The 12,985-nt window shown below is 38.6% G+C and overlaps 1 protein-coding gene across 1 annotated transcript in view; it reads right to left on the minus strand.

Moving 5' to 3' along the window:
- The window catches only part of LOC127935416 (partitioning defective 6 homolog gamma-like), a 42,617-nt gene extending 30,234 nt beyond the window's left edge, over positions 1–12,383 (minus strand). The window contains exons 1-2 of the mRNA XM_052533249.1: positions 12,085–12,383; positions 4,461–4,683 (exon numbers count right to left, since the gene is read on the minus strand). Of these exons, the coding sequence (XP_052389209.1) occupies positions 4,461–4,683; positions 12,085–12,159 (298 nt within the window). The 5' untranslated portion in view covers positions 12,160–12,383. The remainder of the gene's footprint in view (positions 1–4,460; positions 4,684–12,084) is intronic.
- Positions 12,384–12,985: the final 602 nt, after the last annotated feature.

Here is a 12,985-nt window from a genome sequence, read left to right on the forward strand (position 1 = left end):
TAGTTCCTCCTCCTCAACATTGAGTATGTGCATGGATCCGTCCAATTCATTTCCTGTGACCCCAGATTAGTCATTACCCAGATCTGGGGGGCGTTGCTGTGCCTCTGGCCAAACACAGGTCAGGACAGGTGCACATCAGGTGGGTCTTTCCCACAGAGCTCTGGAAGTCCCCAGTGTCTGGTTCAGCAGGGGGGAGATCTGCATCTGGGTCTTAACGGAGCAATAGTGCGCCCTGAGTCAGTGTCTGCTACTGTCCATCAGATCATGTCTGGCCGAACTCAAGAAAGGAAATTAACCCAGACTGCCTAGGCTGCTTTTTTTTCCTCATTTTTATAATGTATTTAAATAAAGGAAGTCTCCACTTGTGACCTCTCAGAAAAAGAAAGGAAGAAAAGATAAGAGAAATGTAAAGTTTGTGAGTTCTCAGAGCTCTGGGGGGCAGTTTAAAAAAGCAGTTTTCTCCATGTACATTGCTGTAGAAGAAACAAAGTATTCAACAAGTGGCCCATCAGCCTTTATTCTGTAGCCTAGTAAAGTTAAAGAGAGTAAAACGAGTTAACAGTTCCAATTTTTTTTGATTTTCTGCAACATGCCCTGCACAGCCAGTAAAGTCTGTTTCCAGAAACAAATGGCTGGTCTTCTTTTAGTGATTAAAGGACTCACAACACAACTGATGTAGTCCAAATAATGCCTGAACGACTGGCTCTTATCAACCGATGCTCTTCAGTGAAATCAAACAGATAGTTGGTCATATATTGGTTAAAACTAACTGTATTATGTTCTTCTGAAGGCTTGTGAGACTTAAACGCATCTGTATTTACTGACTTGTTTTTCAATATTCCATTTCTGTTCATAGTATTTTTATTTTTATTTATATATATATATATATATATATATATATATATATATATATATATATATACGTTACCACCTTTTTTGTTAAGTATTGTTATTTCATATATATAGTTAAAAATCAATTCATGGAATATGTTTGCCACCTCTAAAAAGACTTTTAAGATGTATTTATCATCATTTTGCAATGACATATTGCCGAAAAAGAGAACATCAATGTTGAGATCATCTTGTTTACATCAAAATTGAAACCAAGTCATTCACAGAACGTATATTTCACACATTTTCTAGAGGGACATCTTCTATCACCGTTGTGTCTTGCACAAGAGAGCTGCATGTTTAGAAAGCCATGTGAAATTAATATAAGTTTAGCTTTTTAAAAACATATCTCGAGACTTTATGGTAGGTTTTTCCCCATCCCATGCCTCTCATGTTTTTAAATGAAAAATGTACTCCATGTGATTGGCTTTCTTCTCTTTGTATTAAACTATGCATGCATACATGATGCTGTTTTAAATTATCTTCATTGTGTTTCCAAGATGTACAAACATTTTATCAGTTGGAACAACATGAGGGTGAGTAAACAAATGGCAGAATTAGCATTTTTGGTAGGTCAGATGACTGGTGGGCTCGAGCGCAGCTGTGGATACATCAAGAATAAACCAGACTTGATTTTTTTTTGGAAAGCACTTGCATCCATAAAATGTAGTCCTGTGGTTTGAATGTGGCTTTCTTTCTTGGAATAATCTCTCGTTCAAACTGACTCACCATCTATCTGTGTGACCGTGTCTATGTCAGGAACCCACGAGTGACGGGAATGCTGGGACTCTCCACTACCGCCCAGCGAGCGATGCTTGTTACGGGCTTACTCACGCTCAGGTCAGGAGAAAGCACCAAACCGTGAGAAAGCACCTCATTGTTCACCATTCACAATGGTCACTATGAGCGCTGAATGGCACTCACAGCTATGAGTAAAGAAACTAATTAGCATAATAGTACAAATCCCGCCAACCACTTAAAATCTTGAGCTGTCACAAGAAAACACGACTTACGTAATCCACGATTGGAAGCCAAGCCGTCAAGTGGAGTAAAGTTTTAAATGCATGAACGGTTTGACCAAATTCAAGGCTTTTTACCAAAGCAAGAACAATCCTTCTACATTAACTTTTAAATCGCGGTTTATGAAGTGATTTAAGTTTGCATAAAGTGTCAAAATCCGTATTCTAAATCTGATCGCTAAAAACCACAACAATAAGTGTGAACAATCATAAAACCAAGACTGACAGTTGTTCTTGGAGTTTAACTATATATTGCGTCTTCTTTGTAGGCAGTACTGGACTACGGGTTTGTAACTACAGAAATGGGAAGTATGCAAATATCACAGAGCAGGGTTCATACTTTTAAAGCACGGTAAGAGAAGCGTCCTATCTGTGGATGTGGAAAGATGAGCACGGCCCGGCCTGCTGAGGTGCCTCTCTGTGTTTTGTCTCTTTTCATGTGGCTCTTTTGTCTGCGTGACATGCCCTCCATACCAGCAGACTGTGACCTGCTTTCTACATGCTGCAGTCGCTCTGAGAAAAGAGTGATCTGAACACTCAAATGAACAGCAATGCCCGGTTTACTAATATATATATATATATATATATATAGATAGATTGATAAATAGATATATAGATGTAGATTTAGTATACAGTGAAGAAGATCTGAATTATGTTTAGTGAAATTCAGACAAAACTGTCTAGGACGAGATCGAGCATAAGCCAAGAAATCTGGGGGAAAATAATGTTTCTATCCTTTCTATTGAAATAGATACACGATACACAAATTTGTATTGTTGCTGGCACTAGAGGGTTTGAATAAGAGACTCCAAATTTTCTGCGTTTACTGTAAAGACTGTCCTCTATCGGTGTGCCAATTTTCCTAACTTTCTCAAGCAAGCTGTTCTATGGACAGCCATAGACTGAATAGCAGAAGATGAAGAAGACATGTAACATGTACAACAGATGCCTAAGCACATTCGGTGCTTGGCCCCCAATTCATGTAAATGTCTTCAACATAACTTTTGATCAATTCAAATAACCCTTGCTGAATAAAACTATACATTTCTAAATAAATAAAATCTTACAGACCCCAAAATCTCTTAAAGTTAGTGTATTAATACTTGATTTTCTGAAAAGACCAAATCTTAACATTGTTTTAGCAAAGAAAATCAGTTCTACTTCGATGCGTTGTGGCCACTTTTTAACCATTCGATCAATGCCCAATGGACTCTTCTCAAACACCCGCCCCCCTTTGTTACTGTTGCCACAATTTGTCCGACGAGCCTCACCGCTCACATCACGCATCTCGATCTAAATTTCATCACGGTGCAAAGAGGACACTGAAAACATGTCGACAGACAAGACAGAGCAGGTTACTTTTGGTTTGAAACAAAGTCTCAGCTTTCAAACTTAGTCAGTTTTTAATCAAATTCAAACAATAAACAATGTTTTGTGGGTCTTCAATGTTCGTGACAGATTGCTGTACCTCGTGAACCGATCATCTCTTCCTCTTTAGTTATATCAGGAAATAAACATGAATTAGTATGATTAGGCACCTTGATTCAACCGTGGAAAGATGTCATGACACACCATTTTTTCCAAGTTCAAGTCCACCAACATATGGTTTGTTTAATTGGACAAAATGGCAGATTTGCCGTTATGATTGGTCAGATTGCCTGTCAATCAAACTCCTGGCAAAGGCTAAGTTTATCCATTTAAATATCTGGTTTAACTCGGAAATGGGTCAAATCATGGGGATGCAATGGAGCCAGTTATGGGGGGCAATTTAATTTTGACTAAATACAGAAACTATGAATTATCAACAAGATTTTGCAATGGCAAAACTAATACTAATTCTGTTATTCAATCAAGTAGATTATATTATATAAATATATCAGCCTATTACCATCCATTTTAGAAAGCAATTTGTGCAACTGAACACAGTATCTAACACACACATTGCAACAGTCCAGCTACAGGATGCTGATTTGTCTTTAAAGGAAGAGTCTGAGTCTCTCCACAGGAAAGAACTGTTGCTCTCTTCCTACCATCAAAACCAGCAGCCTTTCCTGTAGAAAGTTATCTTCAGACCGCAGTGCTCTATCACACACACATCAGTGTGTACTGGCCCACGCCAGGGAAACGGTGACAACATAATAGCTGCACACAGGGGGGCCTCGTTTGGGACTGCGTGTTTGTATCCGTGCGCTCCAGAACACAGTATTCAATCACACATCACATGATCCTGTTGAGCCTATACTTTCGCCTGACCGCAGAAATTGTGGGCTGAATCTGCCTGCGTCGCTCTACAAGTATGTGCTGAATTCATACTCTACATTCTGCTGGATTTTAACCCCTAACTGACGCTTTCTCTATTGGGGTCAGAATACTTTGAAACCCGTTTTACTACACAAGGCTTCTGATCACTCGACTAGATCTTGAGGCAATCCAAGACAAGTCACCAGACAATGTGGAGCAGGAACATCCACCTTGAAAAACAAACAGTGCAAGGAAAAACTGGGACACAGAGAATAAAGGGATGTGGGTGGGAAGTGAGAGAGCTTGTACCTTGTCTCTGGATAAAGATTCGCAGCAGGGGGTGTGCGGTGGACACGGCCTTGCTGAAGTTCTCGTCGTTATTGATGGGGAGGAGGTCTCCGTGAATGTCAGCATATCCGATCATCACCTCCATGTTTGCAATCCGGTGGATGGTCATGATGAGTTTGTAGAACTCCTCAAATTTGCCGGGTTTTAGTCGATCCACTGAAATCCTCCGGAACTCTGCTCCATACTACAAGAGAAATGCAGAAATCAGCATGATGTTACAAAACAGTACCTACTACATTGATATTAATAAAGCTCACAAACTTTTGAATGGTATTTCTAGTCATTTGTTACTAGATAAGAATTAGTGACCAACCAATATTCCTTTTTTAGTAGAACACTTGTTTTTTTTTTTTTTTTTGACAACACATCTTTTATTTTGAGTCCTGAGAATATCAGCAAACTGTAGAAGTGAACATGTAAAAGAATAAAAAAAACTTTTAACCAAAAAATAATAATAATTAATACATTTATAAATAAACATTTAATGTTATAACATATCCAATTTCCAATTGGTAATCGTATACCATCGGCATTTAGCAAATGCATTTAATAAATAATTATTTCTACAAACTTTGCAACCTTTAGCAAATTAGATCCTTAGATTCCACAGGGACGGAAATGACAATTTGAGTATAAAAATTGGACATTCACTATAGAAATTTCCAAGACTTTTAAGATTTTTACTTCCATCATGACTTTTCCAGTCTTGAAAAATGTTCACAAGGTCCATGACTATGGGAACCACAGCTGTAAATCTCAAGGTTAAACCACACCATCCTCATTCTACCCAGTTTCAACTTGCAACTCAAAGTAGACAACATAAAACATCTCACCACCTATCCAAAACTGCAGAGTTATTGCTCTTCTTTTTACTTGGTAGTCTCTGATTAATCTACTTAGCCTTCAGACGTGTCAGGAATCACTAAACACGGACACTGAGAGATAAAGATAAAGGCCTCTAACAGTCTATTCGGCTGTCTTGGCAGCTCTGCTGTTTGTAATGAGGAAACGGAGGCAAACAGGGACCTGAGACACAATATAGAGACACACAATGCAAGGTGATGAGTAAGCAGAGCAAACCTCCACAACAACGGATGTCACCCTGTCCCGCAGGTGGACGAAACCCAACACATCCCCTCTCTCAGAACACACACTAACATCTGTTTACACAGGACACATTATTACTGTTCCTCTACACTGCTTTTTAAGTAGAGATGTTCCGATACCCTTTTTCTCTTCCCGATACCGATTCCGATACCTGGGCTCAGGGTATCGGCCGATACCGAGTACTGATCCGATACCTGGGTGTGTATCTGTATATACAGCTGTATATACTACTAGCCCTTCAGACAGATCCCTCAATAAAACATGAACAAATACATGGTGAACTACTGTATTTATTACAGTATTTTTATTATCTAACATGAATTTGACAGTATTATTTATTTTCATATGCAAAAAAGAACTTCAAATGCAGCCAAAAATCTAACACCGCAAACTAAAAAAGGTATTTAAGTTTTACAATATAACTGTATAAAAAAACTGCAACAAATAAGTCTAGGAATATAAAAAAAGATCTATTAATCAGATAATCTCTTTACAACAAAACAAGTAAAAAACAAGCAACCATCTAGGCATAATTATTATTATTATAGAGACGTATTATTATTACTGTAGGCTACAACAGTAGCTTTATATATTGTCAATTTACTCATGTAAACCAAACATTTATTTTAATGGGCTGCCATGAAGATCTTTGAGTGTCTGTGTTTATGATATGACAGTATTCTCAAATGAAACGGTAAATTCTCATGAAGTGACGGTTTATGCGTTCGTGTCCTCATGACACACAGCAGAGACTACAAAACAGCGAGCTCTCGCGCATCTGTGCCAGTCACCCACAGAGATGTAGATTTTGCGGGAGTAATATTTAAATAGTATTTTGCAGTTTAATATTCACAGACACTAGTATATATTCGGCTACTGTCTGGAGCCCTGCGCTTTGACTTACACGGAAGCGACTGAACGCAGCTGCCGGTACTGAATATACTTGAGAGTCTGTAACTACCGGTACTACAGAGACATACTGCTAACCACTGATCTATAATATAGAAGCGGCTTCACTGTCTTTTGGCAGTTTAGAATGTGATGAGTGATCCAGTCATATATAGATCAGGGCTGCTAACGCGTTTTCATTTCTTCTTCGCTGCTCTAAACAGGGGTTGCTTGTGGCAACACAGCACAACTTCCTGTGTTTTCAATGCATTTTGAGCAGCGAAGAAGAACCGTGCAGCGGTTAGGCAAAGCTTGCGGTCATAACTAGGTATTTTTTAAGAAAATGGTATCGGATCGGTATATGGGTTCATGTACTTGCCGATGCCGATGCCAGAATTTGTTGTGGTATCGGAGATATTTCCGATACTAGTATCGGAATCGGAACAACTCTATTTTTAAGTGTTTCAACTATTAAAATGCTATTATTTAGAAAGTACTATAATAGTAGACAGTTAGTATACAAACTGGGATCAGTGTTAATATAATGGTAACAATTTACAGTAAGTTTCCATTGTTAACATTAGTTACCCTAACTACATTAATTTACATAAACTAACATTTACCAATACATTATTCAAATCAAATCTATTAATGTTTTTTTAATGGACCTGAGATAGCGATATAATAACGACGAACAGTTGTATTTTTATTAACTAACAGTATCAAAGATAAATAAACAATGTAACAACAGTATTACTCATTCCCTTGAAATTGTTATTGCGATTATTAATTACCATTATCACAATTTACAATACCATTGTTTGAAGCAACTACATGCCATGTTATTCTAAAACAAAAATGAAATTAAAACAATTAAAAAAAAATAAGATTAGAGGTGCACGATAAATATCGGCCGATAATTAATGCGCATCTCGTCAGTAAAACCGATTATATAATCAGCGGTAAATTCCATCAGGTGCGTGATTTCACATAGAGCAGCTGTTACTACACAAAACCATTGTTAATTGACAAGCACAAATCCACATTCATTATCACCATTGATTTGAGCAGCTTGTTGGTTAACAACGGCTCTGTGTAGTAACAGCTGCTCCTTGGGAAATCACTCACCTGTTGGAATTTACCGCTGATTAGAGAACCGGCTTTACTGACGAGATGTGCATGAATTATCGGCCAATATTTAACATGCGCCCCTACTTAAGATAACCTGTAGAAAGAAAAAAACACATAAGAACGCAGAATAACATAAGTGAACGATTAATTGGCGATTTGAATGATTATTATTAATTGTGGCATCCGTAATTGTAATTGCGATTCATTTCTATTAACTGTGCAGCCCTAGCTGCCGTTATAATTTACTAAAACTAAACCGATTAAAAACATTTTGTTAACTGATATAAAACTGAAATAAAATAAAACAAATATTCGACGGAAAAACTTAAATTATTTCAGTTAATTGCAACATTTATTTTTTTTCAACATTTTCATTACATTTTTTTATGTTCAAGAAGTTAAAATTATTAACAAAAATCATACATTGAAACAAAATTAAATTAGAACTAATAAGAAATATGATTAAAAAAATACTCTAAATGGAAAAAAAAAATCACATAAAATTACAAAGAAAATAAAAAATAATAAAAGCTGACTCAATATTAATAAAAAAATATAATAGTATATAAATACCACTGATTGGGATCTGACCTATCAGATCTGTAAACAAACTTTTACAAGACACCATCGCAATATGGTGGCATGTAAAGTTACATAGTTCCATGCTGAAGGGAAAAATGCAAAAAGTTCAATAAGTTCAAACATTTCTTTGGTTAGTAGCTGTGATCTTTAAGCATATTTAAGTATATTCCAGCCCAACCAAAACAATCCCCTTAAGAGACTCACATAAAGCTCTGCCCTCAAATTCAGAATTAGGCAAGTGACCGTTGGAGGCATATCACCATCACTAACAAGGTCAAGCTGAGGTCATGTCTCTGATCATGGGACTGCTATGAAGAGGTTTTGACTTAATGCGTGGGTCGTCTCATCAAAGCCTAAAAAACACAGGCCTTGCTTTGTCTTCACAACAGCGGTTGAGGCTGCAGCATCCCAGCATTGACTCGTGGACTGCGCTGCTCTGTGTAATTATGCCTCTAGGATGAGAGCCCCACATTAGCCAGTGGCAGCCTGTCATTAGCACATGAAATAGAAACGTGAAGCAGCAGAAATACACTCGGATGGTCTCTGTGGTGGCAGGTGTGTGATCAAGTTGACTACGTGTGAAAACGTGCCCAACTGCTGACACATATACACAAACATCCAACCCACCACCTAAGTGTGCGAATTTAACCCATTCATCGTCTCCAGATGAGACATCAGAGGTGCTGCTGCCCTGGCAAAAAAATGTGCTTCTGTTTCTGTTCTTTTCCCGAGGCCAGCTGATAATGTTAGTCAACTTTCCTTGAGAACAAGGAGAAACTTGTAATTTAGCTTTACTAAATATGCTGCTTAAATTGTTAAAGTCAGACTGAAATGATCAGGTTATTTAAACATAGCCTAAATAACCATTTATTTTTACTGCTGGAAGCCAGCTAACATTTTAATTTGCTAACTCTAACAGTTCTTTGACTTCAACGCGAGAGATTGTTTTTTTTTTTTAAATGTTTGTCTTCCTGCAACGCTGCGGATTTGAAAAAAAAATACAAAACTATGACTACGTTTACAAGCTGTTAAAATTCGGGTTATGGTCGGGTTAAGGTCACTATTTGGGTTTCTGAAACATTCTGGGTAACCCGTTTACATGTGTGAGCAGAGAGAGTTACTCCAGTATACATGGAATGTGTAATCAGTCGCCAATATCCCGATGTAAACGGCGACGCACGGTTAGCGTCTAGACGTAAGACGCAATATGCGTAATTTCCTATTCTTCTTCCTGTATCCAAAGACTCAAAAGACCAAGATTCCATGCGAATAGAACATGCGCAGAACACACATTTTGATGGGGATATGCCGAAACACGTTTACAAGACCAAATATTCGGGTTAGAATTTGGGTATCCAACAGCTGAAAGAAATTCATACAAGTTTGGAACAACCTGAGAGAGAGCAAATGATGGCAGAACTAAACTTGTATCAATGTAAAAATGTATCAGTCAATGAGTGTGTATATTTAATAATGTTAAAATGGTTTTTGCTTGATTATACAGTTATCTATTTTGCAAGTGTTGTTCTGGCTGGCAGTGATTTGTGATTGATTTTGACACATCCTGTGGCCTTAATCTTGTCTGTGTCTACAGACAAATTGCTTGTCTTTGGAATCTTATCATGTTTGGTTAGAACACGGTGTAAATCTGAATCCATGCTTAACAATTCAGTTGTCATCCATGTGCAAACTCAAGCCCAAAAACAATAACATGCTCTCAAATCATTGAGAACCCGGGGCCTAAACAAAACCCAACCTGCCCAATTTCCAACATCTAATCCGGAGTAATATGAGAACAGCGAAAACACTTTATCCATCCTCAAACCCCGACAGGTTCAGGCAAGTCAAAACACAGCGCTACAGCCGGATACACAGCTCTTTGTGCTAAATTCTTGGGTGACATTAAACAGTACCCAAAACCCAATCTTATCAAATGTCAGTAAAGCATTCCAAAGAATACATTTCCAACTGAGATCCAGCTAGGTCAGTGGAAAACAGCAGTGAAAGAGCAGTCGGGGGAGATATACAAAGCCTTAGACACATCAGTGGGTTTTCTTTAGATATAAAAGTTTTGGGAGGCAACAAAAGAACAATGGCACACGGTTCAATCAGAAACCCCTTGACACACTCTTATAACCAGCAGAGTTCCTCTCCAAACAAGCCTTCCCTGATAGTGATGTCCAGGAACCGGGGTGATGACATCATAAAGAACACTACGTGTGACAGTGAGGGACTGGTGACATCACGATGATGATTCAGAGCATGACTGCGGAGCAGCACATCCTTTGTAATGTTGACACAGTTGTAGCTGATAACAGCTTCATCAACATTCTTGTCACGCAGGTTGTGGTTTCAAACATCCATCCACTGATGCTTTTGCTTTTGGGGGCGAGTTTTGGTTCTTTTGGGTTTCAGTGGGAAAGCAGGTCGATCCTCACCTCTCCAACATGGAGGTATCTGGCTCTTCCAAGAGAGGAGAAATGTAATGGGGGCGCTCTCGTCTTTACAGACCCCAAACAGTGGCTCCTTTCATTGACAGCAGTAGCAGGGCTTTTCAGCCCCTGTTATGAATTAAGAGCACGGCTGAATAACAGAGGCCAATAATCAGACAATGGCAATGGAGTCTGGATCTGGGCACATCGCCCACACATTCCAGCAATTAGGACTTCACATCCATAACCACATTATAAAAGTTTGTCTAGCCAACGTCTAGTCCCAAAGACAGCTGAATTTTTTTTCAGCCACTCTGAAAGAGTTGGAGTTATAAAGTGACAGACGAGACGACTCGAATAGAAAAGCAGAGGCACGTAATGAATCATCCAGGTCCAATGGGTCTCAGTGACAGCGCTCGACAGATACTGTCTCCATCAGCTCGGCTGCAACAGACGTATAGTCCAGAGCGGTGACAGATATAGAGTTATTTCTATTTCTGAAGAGTTGGTTGAAGCTTTGTCGGGCATTTTCCCAGGCAAACTGAACAATTGCAGTATATGAAAGGTCTGTATGACTCCACTTTGAGTGATGATAATATGATCATCATGATATAAATGAAACTTGTGCAATTTTTAAGGGCAAAATATGATAGAATAATAGACAGAAAAAAAAATGAAATAAATAAACAGAGCGACAGGAAGATAGATACTGGGATGGCAGACAGACAGACAGACAGACAGACAGACAGATAGATAGATAGATAGATAGATAGATAGATAGATAGATAGATAGATAGATAGATAGATAGATGGGTGTTGGTATGTGCTTTGGGTGAGTAATACAAAACACAAAAGTTTCACTTTGTCCAACTGAACACAAATAATAAGAGCCCATCCCAGTGAATCAGATCTCATGTTTGCTCTTGTCAAATGTGTAAATATGTCCGTGTGTTGTTTGGATATTTTTTTTCGGACAGCTGGAAATGAGGAGTGTTTAACCTGTCCTGATGTGAGGATCACAAACACAGATGCGAGGCGAGAGCAGAAAGCTCCCATCTGAGAGCCACATGCTGCATGCAGACCACTGAAACACAGCACTGAACGAGGATCTGTGCTTGATCATTCATAAATGCTGAACATTATAAACGCGGTCCATTAGTGTGACAGCTCAAGCGCCAAAACGGTTTGTGTTGTGTCTCATTTTACTAGAGACGACTAAAGGTGAAGCAGAAACGCTGATGAAACCAAATGCAATTCTCAAAAGTAAAGTAAACGCTTTTTTTAAAGCTCGTAACTGAGTAAATTATGCGAAGATCATACTTTAGTGCTTATATGGCATTTTTGGCAATGGCTAACCAAAGTTAGCCATTCCTACTTTTCTCATCTAAAAATATACAACATAACTATGCAACGAAATTATTTATTTTGCATTTCACACAACTCACCTTGCTTTTCACTTCCACCGCGTTCATGTTCAAGCTACCCAAAGATCGCGATTTATTATTAAAGCTCCGGTTCATCTCGCTCGCGTGAAACTTTTCAGCCCGTCCAGGATGAAGGGCTCGTATTATAGTGAACGTCCAAAACGCGGAAAAGTTAGTCCTCGGAGGCTGCGTGACTCGGCCACTTCACAAAACTTTGGCAGAAAAAAAAATTATGTGAAAGACAAATCAGCGCCTCTCACTAGAGGGAGTAGGCTAAGTTTTCACAAATGACATCATCGCTCCTTTTCTCAGTTCAACTTGCTTGGTTTGGCTTATGAATATTAAATACGAATCATGACGCGTTACGCTAGAGCTAACTGATTGGCTGAATAGCGAACGTTAGGAAGTGGGCGGAGATTAGTTGGCAAAGGTTGATTGAATGTTCAGTTTAAGGCATTTTTTTCATAGAAAAATAACATTTCCAAATTACAATTTAAATTGCTCGACATCCCCACCCATCCGTAAAGATGTAGGTAGTCAGAAGTTTTCCTTTTTAAGAAAGTGGGCGGTCCTTTCGAATGCCCATGCGAAGGCTTGGCTTGTGAATATTAATTAAATCACGTGACTGGACGCTCCAGCAGCTTTAGCATGCTTTTATAAATATTCATGAGCTAGTCCTTAGCCATACTAGGATTGGTAAATATCTCCTGACTAACTATTACATATGAATGTGGATTACAACATTTCAAACAGTTAAGGGAGTATACGTGCACTCTTCTTTTTAGAAGGTGATGTACATATTAAATTCGTTCTAATGTTTGAATGTGCGGCATTGCAGGGAAGCGGCTCTCAGGCGCCAAGACCCAACAGCTGCTCTTCCCAGACAGGAATGTTTTTTTTAGTAACTTCTCAGGCAAACATA

Source organism: Carassius gibelio, chromosome A19 (assembly GCF_023724105.1).
Source record: "Carassius gibelio isolate Cgi1373 ecotype wild population from Czech Republic chromosome A19, carGib1.2-hapl.c, whole genome shotgun sequence".
NCBI lineage: Eukaryota > Metazoa > Chordata > Actinopteri > Cypriniformes > Cyprinidae > Carassius > Carassius gibelio.